The sequence below is a fragment of the Strix aluco genome, chromosome Z, assembly GCF_031877795.1.
Source record: "Strix aluco isolate bStrAlu1 chromosome Z, bStrAlu1.hap1, whole genome shotgun sequence".
NCBI classification, from domain to species: Eukaryota; Metazoa; Chordata; class Aves; order Strigiformes; family Strigidae; genus Strix; species Strix aluco.
Window position 1 is genome coordinate 29,866,549 of NC_133971.1, and position 24,163 is coordinate 29,890,711.

The 24,163-nt window shown below is 33.5% G+C and overlaps 1 protein-coding gene across 2 annotated transcripts in view; it reads right to left on the reverse strand.

Moving 5' to 3' along the window:
• Nucleotides 1–24,163, reverse strand: part of RFX3 (regulatory factor X3) — a 134,590-nt gene that overhangs the window by 13,014 nt on the left and 97,413 nt on the right. The window contains exons 5-12 of one of the 2 annotated variants that reach the window (XM_074812181.1): nucleotides 21,606–21,680; nucleotides 16,680–16,861; nucleotides 15,993–16,112; nucleotides 8,089–8,210; nucleotides 6,753–6,865; nucleotides 5,857–5,972; nucleotides 5,223–5,377; nucleotides 7–104 (exon numbers count right to left, since the gene is read on the reverse strand). In XM_074812181.1, coding sequence (XP_074668282.1) covers nucleotides 7–104; nucleotides 5,223–5,377; nucleotides 5,857–5,972; nucleotides 6,753–6,865; nucleotides 8,089–8,210; nucleotides 15,993–16,112; nucleotides 16,680–16,861; nucleotides 21,606–21,680 — 981 coding nt within the window. The remainder of the gene's footprint in view (nucleotides 1–6; nucleotides 105–5,222; nucleotides 5,378–5,856; nucleotides 5,973–6,752; nucleotides 6,866–8,088; nucleotides 8,211–15,992; nucleotides 16,113–16,679; nucleotides 16,862–21,605; nucleotides 21,681–24,163) is intronic. The other variant, XM_074812182.1, reaches the window with a different exon arrangement.

The window sequence follows — 24,163 nt, forward strand, 5'->3', positions numbered from 1 at the left end:
GTCTACCTTGGTTTGTATCATCCTCTGTGGAATATTATTCATGGCATTTGAAAGCCAACCTTCAAGGCTTTTTGCAAAATTGCGGATGGCTTGGGTCAAGGCACCTGTGCATTAAAGAATAAAAACATAATGAAAAGAAAGCAATGTACCTGTCTTGAAATGTTTTGCATCTTCAGTACTTACGTACTCAGTGTTCAGGTCCGCTGCTTTTACTTACTAAAAGACAAATCCAGTCTAGGTTTAAAATGCCTCATTCAGATATAGAGTATGCAGTAATGATTTTAGTTTTGGTTTAATAAGCAGTTCCAGCTTTCTCACCTAACAACCTTTCAAGAAGTTTGTGACCAGCAGTATTGTTTTGAGCACTTCTATAGAAGAACATCAGTAATTGCAGCAACTGTGCTGAATGAAATTTCCAACAGCTTTCAGCTTTTCACTTCAACTAAGCACCTCTTTTAAAGAGAAAAACTCTGGAAAAAATTCCAGTTATTGAAATACTGCAGTTTCCTCAAATAAGCCCAAAGTAACCTTAAGCCATGTCATGATGCTGCTTACTTCAGTTTTAAAGAACAAAATCCAACATGCAGTGCTTAAGGATATCATCAATAAGCAAGACAGAAGAGTGTGTTTCACTGACAGAAAGTGAGATTATTCAAATGGCTGTAGAATCTGTGTGCATTTTTGTTTCTTTACTATAGCACCCAGAGAACTGCTGAGTGACTGACAGATTTACAGAGAAACTGAAGAAGCCCTTACAGCAATCTGCACTACTCAAAATACAAGTTTTAATTTTTCAAAGGAGGAGGACAGGAAGCATTTTCCCAAGGAACTGCACCTGGAAAAAAGAAAATTGTATCTCCTGAGTAGTAGAAACCTTGCTCTCCCATACCTACCACTTGCTTATTGACATAATAGCATCCACTCAAACGTTTGCAAAAAGAAGGAGACAAAAAGAAAAAATTACAGGTTTCTAAAGACTAGTAGAGGATGAATGCAACTACAGAAGTGAAGAGGAAAAAACTAGAAAGAGGAAATAATATTTATTTGCAAACTATTTTAGCTACATGTGACAGGAAACAGTCCAAGTAAAGACTGACTTGATTCTGTTTATAAGGTTGAATACTCTGGTAGAGTAAGAAATTAATGCTGATAGAACTTGTCTTTGAGAAATGTTCTTTCACTGTTTGAATTATTGATGATCCCTTTAGTAATAAAGCTTTCTAGTAGCAAAGTTGATTTACTAAAAGAAAAAATGTATATACTTCATGACATATTTTCCACATATCTTCAAATTTGCAGTGATAAGCATAGAATCCAGATCAGTAATTTATATAACTGACCACACATTTGGATGTTTAGCTGAACACAATTTGATCTTACAAAGCATCTGTATTAGCTGAACATTCTATTGTAACAGAGTTTTTTCCCCCTTGAGGTTTCCACATGAAGAACAAACTTTTTTCTTCAATTCTGTCAGTCACCTAGCTCACTTGTGCTGCTTTGTAAATTATTTCTGTGCGTTTAGTATTTATGTATTCACTCACATTTTCTTACCTATAGAACAAGAAAATGCAAAATGGAAAGAATAATGTAAATACTGTATGAGTGAAACTTAGACATTTAAAGAAAATATTACTGCTTTTTCACCAAACTATATATTACAAAATTATTTGCATCACTGTGATGCTGATCTCCTTTAAAAATAAATATGGAAAAGCAGCTCAGGCCTTAAGAAAGGCCTTTAACTAGGAAGAGGAGCAAATGAAAGGAATTCTAAGTTCTGAAGAAATAAAATCAATGAAGTAGATAATCAGGCATCAGTATTGTATGGAACAACTATGAATTTCTAATGAGCTTTGGAGATATCATATTAAATACAGAATTCTTCTCATACTCCATCCTTAAGTACACATCCAGTCACTACCAAAAACTTAAGTACTTACATCCTCAAAGCCTTCTTTTAAGTTCATCTGGCTACCATAGGAAAACAAGAAAACCCTTTCAAAGAATCACATGATGAGTACGGTGCAAAATAAATGGACTGAGAGTTAACTGTTACTAGACACACACTAAATGGTATTACAATGGCAGTTACCAATAAAAAATTTGATTTGGATAAGCCCCTAAAAAGCTTGAGTTCTCAGCTGAAAACTCTCTGACATGCAAATCTCATAAAAACAAGGCTTTACGGTCTTTCCAGTACTATAAATTTTTCTGTACCTGGAATTGTGTAACATGGTGTGGAAATATGTTTAGCATAAATTTTCCACCTATGATAGAAACTAACTCACAGGCAAGTTTGTTACTGTCCCTTCTGTCACTTGTGAAGGTCCAAGATGCCCATTTTAAACATAATAGCTCTGGTCTATTGCCAAAGACATTAGACAATTATGTCTTTATTCCTGACTCAAATGGACAGCATTTCACTCTTCTTGGGAAAAGGAATTTTCTGTTTTATGCACAGTGATTCTTCATTCATTCTGTGGGTGCTTAACATTTCAGCTGACAAATTTAACATAGAGGTTGAAAAATAAGCAATTTTTTCTTCAATGGTAAATTTTTCTTCTCCAGTAATATGTATCACACCGCTGAGCAGCACAGTAAGGCTTTTCTAAAAGAAAAACAATGAAAATCTAGACACGAAAAAAGATAAACCTTAAAAAATCATATGCTTACTTCAAACACTTTCCAAACTAATATTTTTTACTATTTTAAGCAGCTGCTCTCTGTATCTTTCCATTTATTCAGGAAAAAAATCATAAACATGCCTTATATGAAGCATTTACAGTCCCCTTTCATCTACAGAGGCCAAACTTCCCTATAAACCGCTATTTTCTCACAGAAGATGGTGAATTTGTCTACTTCAGCCAGCTTCATTATTGTCATAGTCAACCATTAAGTACAACCTTAAGCCTTCCTCTTGGTCTCTCCTAATGGCTGGAGATACTTTAATTCAAATGCAGAAGTTAAAAAACTAATAATATTTTAAATATTTAACAGTGAAAAGGGAACTTGTATGGACCATCACTACAGGAAAGCTGACTAGAAAAAGCCATTTAGTTAGCTGGTCCTAAAGATAAAATAAGAAAATACATTAGCTGTCTTCCAAAGGTAGCTCAGTGGGTGGACTTCTGAGCAGAAAACCACTGGACTGTTCACAAAATAGAGGCAGAAGTCTCTTGGGATGAATTTGTCCTGGGATCAGATGATGTGTTTGCATCAAGAAGTCCGATAATCATCCCAAAACCAGGAATGTCAAACACAGTAGGTATCAACTATTCAAATATGACTGGTAATTCTAGAAAGAAAGAAATAGCATGAAAAGGACCTGATGCCTGTAGTTATTGATATTAAATGATTGTGTCCATTTTCTTGAAACCCTGTACTGGCAATGCCCAATGCATCTTATAAAACAAGGCAGAAAGATGCCACAAGCTGAGGAGCTATCATATAAAAACTTCTTTGGAGACTGCCAGGCTGTGCCGGAGAAGCAAGTGAAATGCAAGGCAAAAAGCAGGTTTAGTGAAAAACCATGTCTGCACCACCTTTTTATTCAGAAAGTAATGTTTTTGGAAGAGAGTTTTAATTCAACTTATTAAATGTTCTAATGAAATTTGTGGGGCTTTTTATCATTGCCTATTTGCTTGTGACAGACTATATTATTCTAAAATTAATATCCTACCTACTTGCATTGTTATTAGATAGAAAAGTAAAACGTCAAATAAATACCAATGCAAAATAATTTAGCCAAGTAATGGTTGTCAATAATTGCATGGTTTTGAGAAAACATTTTTATTCTGCTACATAGATGAAAAGATAAATTACATCAATCTCTACCACAAACTTACTCTTACATTTAAAAAAAAGGTAAAACTGTCTTTGTAAATGGGTGACCTTCAGATTTTATACATTTCCAGTTCCAAAATTTTTTTTGTATCATACGCAAATTACTAAAACGTAGTTTTATGTCACTGACAAGCAAAAAGTCAATAAAACATTTCTGCAAGACAGTACCTGCAAATATTCTTATGGAGTACTTATTACTGCTGGAGTCACTATAGCAGAAGAGGTGTTCACAGCATGACAAAATAGATTTGTTAGCTTCAAAGCTACTTAAGTCCTAATTTTTAAAAAAATGTTAATCCAACTTTATAAAGTGACTACTGTTTTTTCATGTAAAGGATATAGTACGTAGGAGTTATGAGGTTTATAGTGGGTTGCTGACATGCTTTCTTTATAATATTTAGCACAGCATATGTGAGACAATAAATGCTTTATAAAGAAGTTCAACTTCACATAAATTTATTTTCTACCAAAAATAGCCATAAAAATACACTGCTGAAGTAACGACGGAGTCTACTAAAATTAACTTTGAAAAGAAAACTGCACTCCCGGTAACGGTTGACTGGCCGGACAGTTACTGACTCTTTCATGCAGGATATATGACAGGAAGAACAGTAGATTGGAATAACTATATAATCACATAATGGTTTGGGTCAGAGGGACCTTAAAGTCCAACACCCCTGCCATGGGCAGGGACATCTTCCACTAGACCAGGTTGCTCAAAGCCCCGTCCAACCTGGTCTTGAACACTGCCAGGGAGGAGGCAGCCACAACTTCTCTGGGCAACCTGTTCCAGTGGCTCACCACCCTCACGTTAAAATAAATTGGACTAAAAATTTCAGAGTTAACTTTTTATTGCCTTAACAGTCAATAAAATTGATTTCAGCAGCCACTGATAAGGAACAAAAGATTAACTGTCCAAAAATGGAATCACAAAGACCATACACATTTTTTTCAGACTAATCAAAAATTAATATGCAATGTTTAAACTGAAAATTACTGTATTTAGTGAAAGAACTGACTGGCATTAGTGCACATTGGCTCAGGGCCACAGGAGTTATGTCTAAGTCTAGAGCCAGCGTAAAAGGAAGATGTTTTTATCTGAAAATATAACACACAGAGAAAGAAGTACCTTTAATATGAAACTGTATCTTGAAAACTACATCTTCCAACTGCACTAAAATCCTCAGTTACTTTTAAAACACAAAGCATCCATCAACTCTCAGCACAACTTCCTACACAAAAAATATATGGATAAATGATACACAATACTTTCCTAACTTTCAAACTTATCCCTAAAGCTGCCCTGTGAGGCATAAGACCACCACACACATGAATGCACAAAAATCCTTACAAAATGTTTCAGGTGTTCAACTTACTAGGAATAGGTCTAAGGACGTCAGGAATGAGAATCTCCACCAAAGCCTGGTACATCACATGGTCACAGTTACACATCCATTTCAGAATAGACTCACTCTTGCACAGAGTAATCAGCTTTGCTTTTGGAAGTCGACTTTCTATTTCACTCAGATTGCTAGTGTGAAAAAATGTAGCAAACAAATAAATGATAATGCATTTACAGCAGAAAAACCTGCAATTGATGTTAAAACATATTATTTTATAAATATGTCATAGATGTCTCAACTACACCCAACAGCACTTCTTAACACGTTATGTCACATGGAAATGAATTTTAAAAATGCCTCCATAGCTCTGCTACAGTTCATAAATTATGCAGATGTATAAATGATCCCTTTGGCTTAAAAGAACTGGATAGAGTACTGGGAAAAGACACATTTACTGCAATTGTCCAAGCAAATTAAAAAATAGATGACAATCATTTCAAGACTGCACTTTAGCATATACCTAGCCTACACAAAAATGCCAGACAACATAAATTTAATTTGAAAAAATTAGCATATAAAAAGAAATTATTACACTGCAGGTAAAATCAATTTGCCACTCGTATTATATTATTATGAGAAGCAGTAATGAAGAGAAATATTTACTGACCTTGGTTCAGTAATAGTAGTGCCATCAGGTGGAGCAGAGGGAGAATAGCGCCAGAAAGTTTGCCACAATTTTTCTATCAGGCTGAATTGAAGATTCACAACCACATCCAGTATTGCCTGAGAAAATAAAACACAAGTACAGATTGTCTTCCACCCAGCTTCCCCCTACTCCCAACTTCAACTAGAATTATAGTTTGTTTCCTTCATCACATAGTGGAGCAAAGGCAAACTGTACATTTCTCAAGTTATAAATAATATCTGGCTTTATACCTTTGATATCCATAAATTATCCAGCACTATAAACTGGTGTGCACGGAGACTTGAGTAAGGCCAAGTGCACATCCACGGAAGCCTCCAGAAAAGAGCATGGCCTATGTAAATACATCAGAGGAATTCACCCAAAGAAAATATTTAATGCTACTGCAAACACAAGGGAAACCTGCCATTTTATTCATTTTCATAACTCAGTTTGAAAGCACCTTCAAAAATAAAAGACATACTGTTCAATATCAAATGTGGTTTAAACATCTCAATGTTTCTTTAAAATGAGAAAAATATTACCGCTTTTAATGTGAAAAAAAGAAATTATAATTTAACCTTATTTACATTTCCTATTGACTAAACCAAATATCTGCATGTACAATCTGAAGTCTAGTTTCTCTAACATTCTGAAAACATTGCACTCCCAGCGTCTACTATGTATTACTTTTTTCCCCTGTAAAGGGGCCCCTCCAAGTAAAACCTTTTTACTAATGTCTTTTCCAATGAAATAAGCAAGATATCCTGGGGGAAAGTCACATACCACTAACATGGCTGGAATGTATTTGGCATTACTGGCTTGTACTGAGCTTCACTAGAAGTCATGAACTTAAAAAAGATACGGTTTATAGGAAATACCTCACAGTGCTCTCGATAAAGACTCTGCAGTGATTTGATGTCCTCAAAGGTAGTACCATCTGGTAGAGAACTGATTTCAACTTCTCCAAACTCTGGAAGTACTCGAGAGGCATCTGTTTCCATGACAACATAATGACAGAGTGCTATTGTGAACAGTGTCAGTTACGGTATGATTAAGAAAAAATTTAAGGATGATACAAAGAAATAAATTCCAAAAGGTCATAATGTTCAAACAGAAAAGTTTTTCATACCTGTTTTATATTAGAATTGTAAACAAATTCAGCCAGCATTTTTTAATTTAAATAAAAATATATTCTTGAAGGCATCAAAAAAATGTCAAGTACATACTACACCTATATAGAAAAGCGAACACACACGTTTTCAGAATATTACAGGATGAAGGAAAATATCTATGTCAGTCTATGAAAGATTAACCCTTGAATAGTTTTTTTCTTGTTCAACTGAAGTGTTTCTATGTAGCCAAATATGATGGGGCTTAGTAGACTCAATATACATATATATTTGAAGTTTACTAGACTTTCAATTAGAGCCAATGTATGCTTTTACTATTTGTCACAAACGTTTTCAAGAGACCAGCTGATGTAAGAGAAAAATGCTGGATTGAAAGGTACCTGAAAAGGATGATTCAAAAAATTTTAATGCTACGCTTATGTTCCCATTGATTTCAAAACCAGCAAAATTAGGCCAAAGGATTTGATGCTTGAAAATCTCGATCAAATAAGCCTACGCCTTCTGCAGTAACACAGCCAAAAAGTCTTCCTACTTAAACAGATAACTAAATCACCATTTGTTTCCATTACTGAGAATACATGCTTAATTGGATCAATGAATCCACAACCTGGACATTTTTAAACATGAACTTTGGGGTTATAGTTGAAACTATTTGGCTCTTTCCACTTTTAAAACTGCAGCACACTTTCAAAACTGGATGGCTAACCTGCAATAATAATGCAAAGCCACTGCCCTCACTTTTATGAATAAAATGCACTCTAATGCACATGCAGGAAACAAGTTTCATCGCAAGAATTTCAATATGCATGTCTAATATAACGTTGCACAGCAACTGGATTGTGATTTATGTAATGTATCACACAAATACAGAATTTGCATATTTTTTCCTTTTATACTTACATCATGCATACTAAATATTACATAAAGCTCACAACACAGAACATGTAATTTAAGTGCTTTTTTGTTCTGTTGTAAGAATTTTAAAGAGGGCACGATAACTTCAGAAGCAACTACTGTACTTGTGTGACTTGATATTCACAGTGACAATGAAGTTCATTGTACTTATTTATACAGCAGTATATACCTAAAAACTGTTGATGATGTTGACTTTGGGCAATTACAGTTTGTTCAACAGACGTGCCTGTCTGTTGGCCACTTCCTGTGAAGCCATCTGCAACTCCATCCACTTTCTGCATAGGCTTATACCTACAAAAATAGCAAGTACAAAATTATCCTTTCTGTTCAATTCTTCGTAAATAAGATCATACAATCTATGTTCACTCCGATTTCTCCATCTCAAAACAAAATTTTGATGAAAAGTAACAAAAGAACTTACACATTTTTATTTTGTAAATAACAGAAGAAACAATTACTAAGGGAAGCTAGAGGATTAACAATTCATTACAGAATTCATAAAGGTGGTATTACAGCACACTACCCATTTCTTGTGGAATTTAGCTTAGGAACAGCATACCATAAGATCAGCTAATTTACACCAAAAGAACCAAATCCTTCCGTTTCTAAATAGCTTGACTTCCCAATAATTATGTAATTAAAAAATAATGTTTCATTACCTTAAGAAAAAACAACATTACTGTTTGAGGATAGTGAAAGACTTTTCAAATCCAACAAACTTCTCTCATAAGCATAGAAGGCCTGAGAAAGCTGCTTGGAAACCTAAACTCTTCACTAGTCAATTCTCAGAATCTTTATAGAAGGACAAAAACCATAATGATAAAAATGGGAATGCTGGTTTGGATGGTCAAGTGTTGTCTCAACAATCAGTCTGACAGGTTGAAGATCATGCCTGTCACTTCCAACACAACTGAGAGTTTACTCTGTCCTAGGTCTTAATGGCAACATCTTGGTTGCTTTGCACTTTTGAAAAAGAATTGTAGCCACTAGAACAGGAAAGAGAAACCCCAAAGCTAAATAAAGTGTGGTTTAACTATCACTCAAATTGGAATTGTTGTGCAGACTGTAAAACTCTATGTTAACTTCAGAAATGTAACAAAAAATTCCACTTGATGCATTACTTTGAGAAGCAGTTTAATCAGTTGTGAATATTTAATTTTGTTTCCAGTAAACTTAAACCAGCATTGCCTCATGTAATTACTGAGATTTTACTTTAGAAGGAAGATCCCATAAAAAACATCCGTTCAATATTCTAGGCATTCATGACATGAATATAAATATACAATAACAAAAGACAGACAGAAAGTGCACTTTTCAACAGAAAGACTCTTGGCCTGAATAACAAATAGTTTTATAACTTTAGGGATTTCAGTGTTTGGGGAAAAAAAAGACACCTATACCTATCCTGTCTCTAGGACATTTATATCAAGTTTTACTTTCTGTAATGGCTTAGTGTAAAATACTATGCCTGTTAAAGACAACAGTAAAACTAATCAACTGTAATAAAGAATAAAATTTCATCTCTGGCATCACAGTACCACTGAACTCTTCTGGATGAGCTTGTTACTACTTGATAAATCCACCTGAAATCCAGGCAGTTCATCTGGGAAGAATTCTTAACTTCTCTCTCATTATACATTATAATTACAAATACCAGGCAAAAGATCAACTTCTGGAAACATTTGTAAATCTAAATATATACTTTAAGATAGTTCCATTACTTTCTGCAAAATATTATTATTTTACTGACCCTTCAGCTCCTGAAATAGGATTTAAAGTGTTTTGAATACATAAAAATAACACTCCTCTAAGTTTTTCAGTTATGCAAAAAAACTTTTAATTAAAGTATAAAAGCCAACTTAATTCTTTGGTGTTAGGAATCAGAATTATCCACCTACTTACTCCCCTGTGCTTTAAAATACTCTGGGCAAAATTCTTAATTCTGGCACTGTGACAGATAACTTGTCACAGGAGTTAACCAGTTTCAACAGCATTAGAAAATCACTTGTAACTTGAAACCAAAGAACAACAAAAAAATCTTTTTCAGGAGCTTCAGATGAAACATAAGCAGACAGTGGTTAACAATTTTAGATCTGCTGTCTTTTACATACAAGTGGAGCTTTGGCAGTTCAGACATCAAACAGCTCTCCAGAATTCTTTAGTTTAATTCAGGCCATTTTTTGATGTGTGGAAAAAATAGTTACAATTTCCTAACTAGTAAAAGCTACATTTTCTAAAATTATCCAGACTTTTACTCTGTTTCCCTATTTTACTCACCACAAACCTATACCTTATTTCATCTTCTACCCTCTTCTTTTCTTTTGAATTACTAGGTGCCAGAAGACTGGGAGTAGCAAATAATAACTAAAATAATAACTAAACTTATACGAATATTATAGCTTTCTAATGATACTTGACCCAGAAAGGACACCATGTGAATTTTATATTTGCTAGCATAAACACGGTAAAACTTTGCAAAGTCTTTAGTTAAAAACAGACATTTTTTCAGTTTGTGCAAAGCTATAAAAATAAAAAAGCCCCTAAACCACTGAAATTGGAACATGGAATCAGGTAATTCAGAAATGACACTGCATGATACACTGGTCTCACTTAGCAGTTAATTTAGAATACAACTTCATTGACTTCCATAGTCTAACTGTGACATAACTTCATTAATAGAAACTTACTCTCTCACTGCAGAACAGATTAATAACTTCCTGTCTAAAATTTATGTGCAGCGAACAATCCATATTCATTAATAAGGTAAAGCAGAAAGTGGAAGTATAATAAAATCCCTGCTTGGTTTGAAATGCACATATGAAATTGGTAGGGAAAATAAACAAGGTCAAAACTATCAGAACCATGAGAAGCCAAAACGGATTGACTAAGTCACAAGACAGACAAAAAACAGATACTAGCTTTTTCAGTTAAATTTTCTGCATATTTTGTTGTTTGCTTGTACTGTTGCCATGCTGCCACTATTTGGATTTTACTCTGTCTTAAAATTTAGTATTTTTCTGAAAAATCCAATGCATGCTGCTATGCAATTTATAATATTCTCTATTTTTCTTAAAAACTAAGGTTTCTATCCTTCTGGCTTACTAAAAACAAACCATAGGGATTCTAGAAAGAAACAGAACTAAGCTCTAAGGATTCACTTCTATTTTTATTTTTAATTTTTATTTTTATTTTAAATCTACTATTGTGATTTATCACTAGGGGTTTACTGACATCTGTGAGAAGTGAGTTAAAGTACCAAACTATGTGACAAGATGGTGATCTTATGCATAACAATGTGTAAAGTATGTTAAAATATTTTATTACTGTATGCAAATAAAATGTTGCTATTGATGCTACTAGGGGAAAAAAATCAGCTTTTAAAATTAGCAGAAAGCAAAAGTTGAGATTCAAAGGGCTTGCAACACCAAGAGCACACAGTAAAGCTGCTAACTATAGGAAAATCAAAGAAACTCAAATAATTAAAAATATTATTGAAGATGCAAAACCTGCAAGTAACAAAGAAATATCTGAGCAGCATTTGGATGCTATCAGAAAGTTCTGATGTATAGATCAAGTTTTACTAGTTGCCTCCTAGTGTTTGAAGAAAATAAAAACACTTCCAAGTATAGTGTTGTGTTTGTATCATAAAGCCTCAAAAATAATGCAGAGGCTTTCCAATAAAAGCATGGTTATCTGAAATCAAATATGGTAAAACTGTAAAGAAATTTAAGGAATGCAAATTTTATCTGTATGCTTTTAAAACATCTCTCCTTGGTCCAATAAGCATTGTTGAGATACATCTAATCTAGAAGCCTAAGTAGAACTTCCTAAGTTTTTAAGTCACAATCACCTCAGCATTGGAACCATACTATACAAAAAGTATTTGTGCTTGTTCAGGAGAAAGACTGATTTTTTTCTGAACTGCTCCATTAGGAAGTTGATTAGCAGTTTATTATATAAATTCTCCTATTATAATTTTAGGATATTGTGTCTTAACAAACTTGTAGCCCAGTCTCACAGATATCATTATTTGTTGGACTATGATACCTTGCTCTCTATCTTCAAAAAGAATACCACTATAAAAATGCGTAATTCCTCTGTTGTCCATAAAACCATGCCCCTTTTAAAAAGATCTATAAATACTTGATGCTTTGGACCCCCGGAGGCTTAGTTTAAAGGTAATGTTTGACTGAATAGTATATCCAGGAAACATGAGAATACAGGGAAGAAAACAGTAGAAAAATACAGATTAGTTTCTACCTAAAATAAATACATAGGGTAAACAACATCTATAGGCAGTAGTGATTAATGATTTCTGGTTAGAACAATAATATATGTGTTACCTGAATATTGTAATATACAGTAAATAACAATACGGCTATTTTATTTATTACAAAATATCTTAGCTGAATGTTCAGCTCCCATAAATGAAAGCAAAAAGGTATAATAGTGCAAGAACTGAAAGATATATTTGCAATGAACTTGGAAAGTTGGAGGTTTACTTCTGGAAATAGAATTTAAAACATACATTGTTATGACTGCCCTGAAGAAAAGACAAGCATACCTGTATCAATTTCCCTAGACTAAGCCATAAAGATAATTCAGCTTCTGAGCCACAAGCTTCTAAAACAGACTAAAAATGGAACTTGACTTTAGGAATTGTATCTCATGATACATTTCCCTTAAATGATCTGGCAAGAAATGCTTCTGGGAAAGAGATTTCATAGTAAGATTGTACTTTAAAGTTTTAGACTTAAAACTGTACAAATAAATTTGGCATAATACTTGGTTTGGATATTACTTTACTTCTTCCTAACAATTTTTGTCTGATGTCCATCCACTGTTAGTCAGGCCAGTGTTTGATCCAGGGCTGATGGATAATATAACCATTTAAATATCCTGGTTTTTCCTACCCTGGAAAACATCCAGAAGCAGGATGACAGAGGCAAGCCAGTGCCTTCCCTTGCAAGTCTGAGCCATACAGCAGGTCCAGCTGAAAGGCAGGGTGTTAGTTATTATGTTCCAGCCAATATTAGTTGTTAATAGTTTAGTTTACTAACTAAAATAAAATTAAATAATAACATCAATAAAATATAATAACAATTATAATGAAAAGGAATATAACAAAAAGAGAGAGAAATAAAACCCAGGAAAAGACAAGTGATGCACAATGCAATTGCTCACCACCCACTGACTGATGCTCAGCCAGTCCCGGAGCAGAGATCAACACCTCCCGGCCAACTCCCCCCAGTTTATGTACTGAGCATGACGTCCTATGGTATGGAATAGCCCTCTGGCTAGTTCGGGTCACCTGTCCTGGCCACGCTCCCTCCCAGCTTCTTGTGCACCTGCTCGCTGGCAGAACACTGCCAGATCCTTAACTTAGGATAAGCGCTACTTAGCAACACCTAAAACATCAGCGTGTTATCAACATTATTCTCACGCTGAATCCAAAACACAGCACTGTACCAGCTACTGGGAAGAAAATTAACTCTACCCCAGTCAAAACCAGGACACCATTAAAATTAATCAAGCAAAATATACATTTTTATTTCAAGAATGTGAAATAAAGCTTGACAGTGTATGACCAAAGACTACCCTAAAATTAAGAAGTAAGGTTGCAAAGAGAGAAGAATGAACCAAAGCTCATGATTGCTGCATGCTAGAGAGTGGCTGTAATGAAGATTGTTGAATAATTTAATTGTTATTTTTTTTTCTAAAATTACTATTATAATCAGCACATTCCAATCAGAAAAAAATGTTCTGGATTCATCACACTTGGCTTTAAAAATCCCTGTTTCTATTAGAAACATTTGCAGTTTTCTGGTTTAGATAAGTATGAATAAATTATAATGGCTCATGAGTTTCCATTTTTCAATGAAAACTTCCTATATTTTGTGGATAAAAATCTTCACCTTAAAAAGTCTATATCCTATTCAGTATTGCTAGTATGTTTGATGCTAGTATGCAGAGCAGAAACAATGTAAATTTTTCACAGTGCAGCTGTCAAAGTCTGGCTAGCTCCTTGATCTCTACATTTTATTTATTTAGGACGCTGGGATTTTTGAAAAGCAGAAAACATTTTACTGAGATCTATGCACCCTGAACTGAGGGATGAACAAAGACCCTCAGAACTACTTTGTATGAATAGTACACCGGTAGGACTATGTGAACAATGCTTCTATTTCTAGGGTACCTAACTGGACATGACAAGATTTCAAGCCTAAAGAGATCAGCCTGTCTTCTGTCTTAAAAGACAAGAAGTATTGCAAACTCCTGAGCAAAGAGATGAAGCTTCATGTAAGAAGGTACATTGGGATAGCTGCTTTTAAGGATTTAATAACAAAGCCATTGTTGTTAAGTTATAACATGGTGTTCTTTTCTGCAGTCAGTATTGCAGATAGGTGATAGAGGCTTCCACTTCTCTCCTTTTCCTGTTCTCCTCCGTCTTGTTGCTAGCCTCAACTGAAGATAATGCATAACCAACTTTTCTACTACCGCACAGTATTTTTCATGTAACAGCTACCTATTCAGTATAATTATCCAGTGCCTTGTAGTTTCCATCCTTCATCAACATCTTTACAGATTCTCACAGCAGAGCTTAAGATTGTTATGAATTGAGCATGAATGGGAGCATGCTTGTCCATGTATATGTGTGCACACGCAAAACATGGGTTAAAGGAAAGGTATGCACTAACTGCTACACAATGCTATACGTGTGATTTCATTCAAATATAATCAGGGAACGAATTGACATAAAGATCACGTTAAGAAAATGCCACCAAACATACGTAGGTAAGGAAAATAAGGGAACTACATAAGATATATGGTGGTGTTAAACGAAATAATAAAACAAATGATTAAAAAAGTAAATAACTCCTAACAGTTAAATAATGCAAGTTCAAAGTCACTTTGTCATTGTGAAACAAGAATAAGAGAGAGGTGACGATGATTATGTAACTGGCACAATTTCTCCAGGAACAATTTCATAGAAACAATTCTAGTTAGATCATTGTGGTGTATGTCTTGCTGCATACATGTGATTTTGAGTGCGAGTGAATGAAATATCTAAGTGAATGAGCTTGAGTGATAAAATAAGCCTACTTGGAGATTTTGTAAATATCTATAACCTTTTCTTACCATATAATCCTGCAATGAGTTTTGTAAGAAGAATTTATCTGTGTTTGAATTAAAGTTTGAAGTTGTGTTTTCCATACTCCATTTGTGTCCAAGGCCACAAAATAGGCTTAGCACACTATACCAAACTGTTCATTCAATTACATTTTTTGGGAGGTAATAGCTCTAGAGATGTCTTACTTGACATGCTGCTGTTCTACATATGAGTTTCATGACATTACACATTTTAGATATTTCACTTTAAGGTAACATGGGGGACTAGTGACATCAGTCAAATAAAAACTGATTTCAAAGATATTTACTGACTTCCATTTTTTTTCCTAAAATTTTCTGTTCAAGATAGTTTTTCATATGCATATTCACACATTCTTTCACCACCAACATAGCTCTTTGTGGTCACTGTGACACTGCTTTCAAGTACTTCTGAGCTTACACAAGGTTCCTCAGCAACAGCAGATGCTGAGGGAAAATACTTAGATCAACTTACAGGCAAACCATTATGGACACATTAATTCTTTGCACGGAGAGGAAATAAACACCAAACTGAACTTAATCATAAGCTCTTTTATAAGCAGCTTATACATAAAATGATATAGTAATGAAAACAAACATCAAAATTCTAAATTCAAGCTCTTACTGCTTTGATTCAGCTTGTGGAATAAGAACTCAAGATAGTTAAGAAGACTGTTCATATCATGTTTTGCTTTATTATTATTACTTTTTGCAAATTGATCACAATTTCTAGGTAGATATTCTTTCATGTTGACTGATACCTAACTACAGTGACGTCAATTGGATATTCAGCAAACTTTTATTTTTCACAGCAGAGAAGATGAACAAAAGTTATGTTAGAATTTCAACTTTTTCATGTAAGGAAAAGTAAGGCTTTATGAACTAACAATATTAATAAGTACCTATGTTAACTTCACACTTTACCTCTGTTTCTGCTGCATGGGCTGTTGTCTCATAGCCATATATTGCATGTCCTCCTGTAGTCGATTAAGAGGAGAGTCTGGCTTGACACGAATTCCATAGTAATGATATTTGGAATTCCCCCTTCATGAAAGAGCAAGAATTAAAAGAACAGTAACACTAGTTCTGTGCATCTACATTACATTTACTTTACAATTTACACTGACTGGAAAATAATACCCACAAATCAGGCCTGACTGATTTACTGTCATACCAGTTTTGCCTGGGTATCATTTTACCACCTTTGGGAAATTAATTCATTCTCTTAAGCAAATATTATCCAGCACTTTAACTTGTATTAAACTTGAGTAAGAAAACCAAAATGCAAATAAATATAACATATCCAGTTAGGAAGAAACATAATTCTTAGTAATTTCCAAACAACAGGATACATTTTATTTGCACTAATAAAAATCTGCAGTGTATTTATCAAAATGTAAACATATAAACAGTCAAAACCAGGAGAAGTAAAAGTATAATAACATCTGGAAAAGCATAAAACTGTTTAACATTAAGAGACAGAACTGACAGAAACCCACCATAATATTTAAATACAAGTTTTATTTATTTTTTGACTGGCAGACAAGTTTTTTACTCATAATTTTTATTTGTGTTTTCTATTATACAGTTCAGGATTTCATTAACACAAACCTAGTTCCAAGTCTTCTGGTCCTTAATCCCATGAAGATTGACCGTATGAGTTTTCCAAAGGAGGCAGCATTGACTGGATCCAACTTGTGTTCCTGACAATGTCGTAAGTAATGGTTGTAAAGGGTACTTCTTGGAAGGCTCACTCCTTCTGCAGTTTCATAGTTGTCTAAAAGCCACTGAAGCTATATCACATACAAAATAGAAAAAAAAATCATTATTACTTTATTAAAAATATCTTAGCCATACAACATTACTTATGACAGTTTTGAAACCACTCTTCAGGTCTATTAAATAATTACTTCCTTCTTCAGAGACTCTTTAAATGCTAGATATACCATAGTGCTTTAGGATCTTCAGAATTACCAGGCAATAGCAAAACTCATTGCACTTGTGACCTCAGGTAAGTGTCCACTTCTTAAAATATTTTTGATTCAGTACCACACCAATACTTGATAAAGGTATCTATGCTTTGGAGAAAAACTGTTAGTATTGCAAAGAAATAATCATGAATGTGATTCACATAAATTGCAGAAAACAAACTCCTTGGACTAACAATGGTTAATGTATTTATAAAGCTGAAATATTACAGTGTTTTAATCTGCCTGATGTTAAAAAACATTACAACACTTAACTGAATAGGATGTTTTTACTCTCAGATACATATATGAAAAAAGCTATTGCGTATAATTCAAAGAGCAACCTAGATAACATTGACAATAACTGATACATCTATAAAGCATTAGGGGTACAATCCCTTCCAGCTGTAGCTTGTTTGCCTTTGACTTCCAGGAGGAACAGAATGAGATTCTTGGAAAAATATTAATCTTTTCATGTAACTGTGGTAGGTAATTTTAGCCACATGCAAGAAAAGGCCTTTTACATAACATCATTGGACTTTCAAAGCAGTGCACACTCATGAAACACCTCTAGCTGTCACTAACATACAAAAAAGCAAAAAGGACAATTTAATACTCCTACATTTAACATTATAGAGGAATGACAAAATAGATCAAAAATAATACAGGTTGAGGACGCATTTAAATTCCATGGTTTTAGTTTTTTGATATGCTAATATTTTCCTTATCTTTCCCCAGAATTTGCTATGGTTTCAGTTCCCTGAAATTTTCCTTTAGATCTAGCTTGAATGGGTCACAAATGTCATTTTCTGTTTGAATTTTACTTCTCTGTTTTCCTAAGTATTTCTACCAAAATAATATAGTGTGACTATTCAAACTTGCTAGGATTAGAGATCTTACCAAAACTCTGGATTTAACTTGATCATCCAGTGAAAATGCAAACTGAGGACATTATGTCTTCAAGACTTGCTACAAACTATTACTCTGATGAGCTAGATATTCACATAAATGTGTAATAATTTTCAATTTAGTCCAGCAAAGCTAGTATAAACAAATCACAAATTATTAAGCAACAATAAAAGATATACATGGTTTATGTGTTATTTATTCCTTTGCAGAATTATCTTCTGTTAGAGCAGTGCACAAATTCTGTTCCATCAATGTTCACAGTAACTTATCATTCAAAGAACATTAATATTTTAGCGTGCAATAGCCATGAAATGTTTCAGTCTTAAACTTTTATCACAACACTGTTATGTACTGAAGTACAGGTGGTAAAAAATATATTGAATTTATAGCTATGTTTTAGTCACAGTGAGAAATTCACCAATATAAATGCAAAAACATTACTACAAAATTTACTCTAGACCATTCAAACACCATTTCCTTATTTGCTTTTTATTGAAAACATGCCCATAACTCTTCCATGCTTCTTAAACATAAGCTCTAGAAAAATATACAGAAGATGTAAATGCTTCCAAGACATAAAATTTTTAGCTCAGTTTGCAGTTAATTTTGCATTTCAAATACACAAAATGAAAAAGTACAGTTCATCATCTTTGTATCAGTTATCATATAATAATTTTAAAAGTCTTGATATTCACAAGTGCTTCTAAATTGAGCATCAGTCATTTTGAAATAAAGCTGAAGAAAAAGCATAATCATAATCATTAAATTTCACCTGAATGTATTAAACATATTTCACTAATGCCCTGACATAAGCCTGTCTGGGCTTAGAAACAAAGGTAATTAATTATATCTTTCAACTGTTGTATTTTACCTATATTTAAAATCTATTATTACATCTACCTTTATTTATATAACATTTATCATACATTACTAAATCTATAATTTAATTAGGAGAGATATGGAAGGTGGAGTATTTTTGTTTTCCCCAAAGGGAAAAACTCTGTCAATCCCAAAAGACTAACAAACAAACAAAAAATTATTTTCCAATTAAGTTCTGTATGTAGCATTAAAGATATTTTCCTCCAGATGGCTTCTAACCTATTATGGATCACTTTAAGTGCACTTCATTAATGGTAAGGATTTCTAACATGTTACTTCAACCATAACTTTTATTATTCAACACCATAAAACCCAAAAATATAAGTGCATGATAAGAACTTTGCTCCTGGGTGGAGTTACTTAGTAGCAAAAACTTGAAGTCATTACTTGCTAGACTATAGGCTGGAGGAAAAAGTGCAGTTAATGTATTATTCTACAAGGAAATCTCCAAACATTATAAAACTATTGTAAACAACTTTTAAAAAACCTTTTTTCTACCAAGAAGAAATATACTTCTAAAACTGAGCTGTTCAGGTTTGAATCCTGACTTTTTAATTCTGACTTGAATTTTTAATACTGACCATATTGTATGGGTAAGATGGGTAAAGGTATGAAATATTTACAGAGTCAAACCTGTTAAATTGACTGTGACTCCAATTAAGCTGTTAATAAAACATTCAACTACCAATTAAGTCAAACTCATGCAGAAATAAATCAAGGAAGAAAAGAAAACAGAGGAGAAATTACAAAGTCCTTAAAATGAGCACACATGAATTTAGGAAAAAAAAAAAAATCCTAGAAAACCTCATAAATGAATCATAAGGCAAAAATCCAAATCCCAAACCTAGTATTTTACCACAAATTAATATATCACCTGCAAAGTGAAAGTTAATTAAACACACAATTTAGAATTCTATTTTAAAACCTATTAAACTCAATTAATTTAATAAATGCCAAAACAAACCATTAGCAGTCAAAATCAAGAACAAGTTAAATAGACAAAAACTAAACCTTACTTAAACTTCCTCCATACCTTCCTTACTTGAGTTTAAAGACAATAAGCATTGCTTTAAAAATAGGCAAAACATCCAGTAAGTTTTATCTAGACGGTTAACTTCTTCCAAAATGACCAAGCTTAGGAAAGAAAAATATATACAGGGATTTATTTTTTTTTCACAGCGTCAAAGATATATCACTACCAGAATAATTTTGAAAAAGCCTTAACAGTCAGAAAGAAATACCATGATAAGACCTCACAGTTGGATGTGACTCTGATTATTTGGAACACATTGTGCATAGTTCCAGGAACGAGTGGAACAGAGTTTGCTGGGGCACAAAGTAAGCTGGGGCTTGTCTTGTAATTCTTCTTGGTTTTATACCAAGATTCCAGACTTCATAACAGGATTAAACACAAACTTATTAACAGTTCAAGTGTTCCATGCCTTAACATAAACTTCTGACACTTCTCCAAGAAAAGTTATGGTCCCTTTAAAAAGTTACATTTATATAGTAATTTTGATATTATCTGTCTAATACTATCTATTATTATTTACGTAATAATTTTGGTATTGTCTTATCTTCAAAACAGTTATTTTGTAAATATCCAAGGTGGAATCTAAAAGTCCTTCTGTATAACTTTTTGTAATACAATTTTCCTCTTTCAATTTTGGCATTTTCTAAAGAAAAAAAGTTTGCTTAAAATTTCCATAAAACAATTCTAGTTTTGACTTTGACACAACCAGACCCATGCAGAAAAAATCCAAAACCCAAACCCAAACCTGCCAAAACATACTTTTTAAATTTGATTTCTGAGGGACAGCCTCTACCACCATATTCCTATATTGAGACCACAAACCAAATTTAACTTTCCTCTGTAAAACAATAAAGGAATTTGAATTTATATAATCAGTAAAGCTGAGAAGGAAAAAGAGGTAAGATGAATACAAAGTAATCAACATGGCAAAAATACAAAATACAAAACCACAAACACCAACAGAAAAAAAAATTCAAGAAAGACTAGCAACTTACAAAGCATTATTATTTATATAATAAGTTTAAAATTAACTTTGGGCTGTCTTCCTTTATTTTAAAGTTACATAGAATGGATTTATCACTATATTTAGACATCATGTTTTCACCCACATATCTTTTAGTTTTATATATGGAAAGTTCTTAACTGTAAGATTTGCAGAGTAAGAACTATGCAAAAGGCAGCTGAGTAAGACATTTTTGTGTACTTCAAATTAAGATAATGCTTTCACTTTTTTTCCAGGTCATCATAAGAATCTTTAGGATTCTTAGATAAGTCATTTCATAATAAACTCTCTATTCAGAATAAACGAAAAAACACCTAAAAATAACCTAAAGATATTATTTAGGCATACTGTTTGTTTCTTTTCTTCATCTTCACATGCCCTGAAATTTATATAGGGAACACAGACTTTGCTTTGTAGATGACTTTATTTAAAATGTCAAAAGCCAGCTAATGTAGAATTATTTGAACTTTATCTTGACATTTACACTTTAATCCCCAAAACTGTCAAATGTATTAACTTGTCTTAACACAGGTGTAGAGCATAAGAAACAGATAACACTCTGCAATATACCATAAAGACATTTCATCTGACAATATAAAGCCATGGGAGATGTAGTAGAAGATTACAAGCAACTAAGATGAAAAGATTAAGAGCAAAAGTAGTAATAAAATAAAACAAACATTTAGAAGCAGGCTAAGCATGCAGAACAAGCAAGAGAGAGTGTATGTGAAGAAGAGACAACTTACATGGCTGTTGAGAAGAGAGCTTCTGTGAGTGGACAGACCATCAGACTTTTGCAGTGTCTCAATCGCCATTTCAATCTGATAATAGATGTCATTAAAAAAAGGACTCAAGACGAGATAGTAAAAAAGCCTGATCAGAGAAGTTTTGACAGATGCTTACAGATCAATAGAAATGTCTGTTTTATTCCTGGCTAGGGCATATGTTCTACTAAAAGGCCTCATTCCAGAGTCCCAGTGAACACAAACCTCCCCAGTGAGGTCAGAAAGGCATTTCGCTTGCATATATACTTCAGGATCACAGCCTCGAAGTCCATTTTACCTTCCAACATGCTCAGGAAATTAAATTAGTAGATTTACTGGTGAGCTGCACTGAAATAAAAAATAACCCTGATTGAACAAAAATGTCTTAAATTAAAAAATAAAAAAATAAAAAAAAAATCCCTAAACAGAATTTTAAGAAAGGCCTCCATATGTTTTCCCTCTAACTATATCAGAAAGAGACATGCACAGCTTGCAATAAGAACTGAATTAGAAACAAAACTTCAGCTTTCTGGAATCGCAGAATCAAATCCCAAACCCAAATAATTCAAACGGTTTTCCACCATTAGGTTCACCGGGACAAGACATCACCCTTACTTCTGCCAGCACCCTTTCAATATCCCCAGCTGCCAAAGTAAATGGAAAGTCAGGAGTTATACAGACTGAAGGATCCAGCCTTTAGAAATGCAGATTTGTTCACAATAATTTTGACTTTTAAAAAGAAAAGAAAACACAGCACTACTAAAATACAAAGTAGTATTTCTTCAAATGCAAATGTTCAAATACTCTCACATCTATTCCCATTCTTTTCTATTTTAGTATCAACGGATATTTCGATCAGTTCGATAACAGCAGCATTAAATAAAAAAATTAGAACCTAACTGTAATTTAACTGGGGAACTGGAAGAGCAAAACCAACAATGAAAATGACAGAGACAACGGGATGCGCAGTAAGAAAAGGCATGCAATTAATTAGCTACATTAAATGACCAAAATGAAAGCAATGGAAACCATCACTTGCACTTTTAATAACACTTACAATTTTCCATGTAGATATTTTATATAAGCCCTCACTATCCTACTTCAAGTATCACAGTACTATCTACAATTTCAGCAGCATGATTTACCAATATTGGTGGAATTCACTCTCTGTGTTAACAGAAACTGAAAAATACTACATTTGAATTTACTGCACATATAAATTAGCTTCTCCCTTTCTTTAAAGGACAACTGACAAGTATTTTATTGTAATAACTGTGAGGAATAATTTGTTTCTCTCTTACAACTGTTTAATATTAGCTATACAAGCCTTTTCATATAAAGTACATTATTAAAAATATGCAACTACTTCGTAAGAAAACATACTCTTACATGGTAATAATGTGGCCTTTTTTTAATATTCCGTTTTCTTCCTCAGTGGAAAATACTATGAGGTCAAAGTATTCAATCACACAGGAAAGATCAAATTTTAATAGCATGCCACATGATAAAAACTACAAGCTTGAAACATCATCATAGTAAGGTCAACTTACTACATACCATAGCCACAGAATTTCCCTTCTTAACATAATGCAACCAAACAATGAAGACCGTATACACATTTAAATCCTAATTCTGAACCTTAGGTTTCTTGTTCCACAATGGTTAGTCCACAGCAGTGCTACAGCACTGAAGTTACACCTCCTGCTGCTCATTCCTACTACTGCACTACTCTCATTTTGTTGCTGCAACTTGTGGCCTTGTTAGTTCAGAGAACTAATCTGTTAAAAAGTAGTAGCAATTGCACTTAAAAACAAAAGTGGTATTACAGATGACTCATTCCTCACTGCCATATTGCTTCAATGCCTTTTGGTGCTATGCAATGAGCCAAATAAAGAAACGGTTTATTTTTTAATTGTTTGGGGTTTTTTTCTGGAGTTTCTTTTAGAAGTAGATTTCACCAGTATAGCCACTGAAGACAATGAATTGTGTTCATGTTTACTGCATAGCATAAGCCAAGCAGTGTTGGTCACCACTAAAATGTTAATTACTTAATCAGGCTCAGAAAGATATGTGATCTATATTTAAAATGAGTCTTCATCATATTCTACTAGGGCAAGCTTTATGAGAAATTGTTCTCACTACTAATTATTTTGTTCATTATTTCTAGTTCAAATTTTGATACAATGAGCTTTCAGCTTTTCCTGACATACGTATCTCTTTAATCACAGAAACCCTCCTATGTAGGCCATACAATCACGTAACTATTTTTGACCATAAAATATCTTTGATTTGAAGACAGATATTCCAGACACTAAATCATTCATCTTGCCCTTTCTGAAAATTTCCAGCTACTTTGTGTTTCCCTCTATTGGTGTTCCTCAGAGCTCAATTCTAGGGCCAGTTCTGTTCAATGTATTTATCAGTGATCTGGATGCAGGAGTTGAATGCACCACTATCAAGTTCACTGATGATAGCAAACAGGGAGGTGCTGTTGACTCTCTTGAGGGATGAGAAGCTTCACAGAGGGATCTGGATAGACT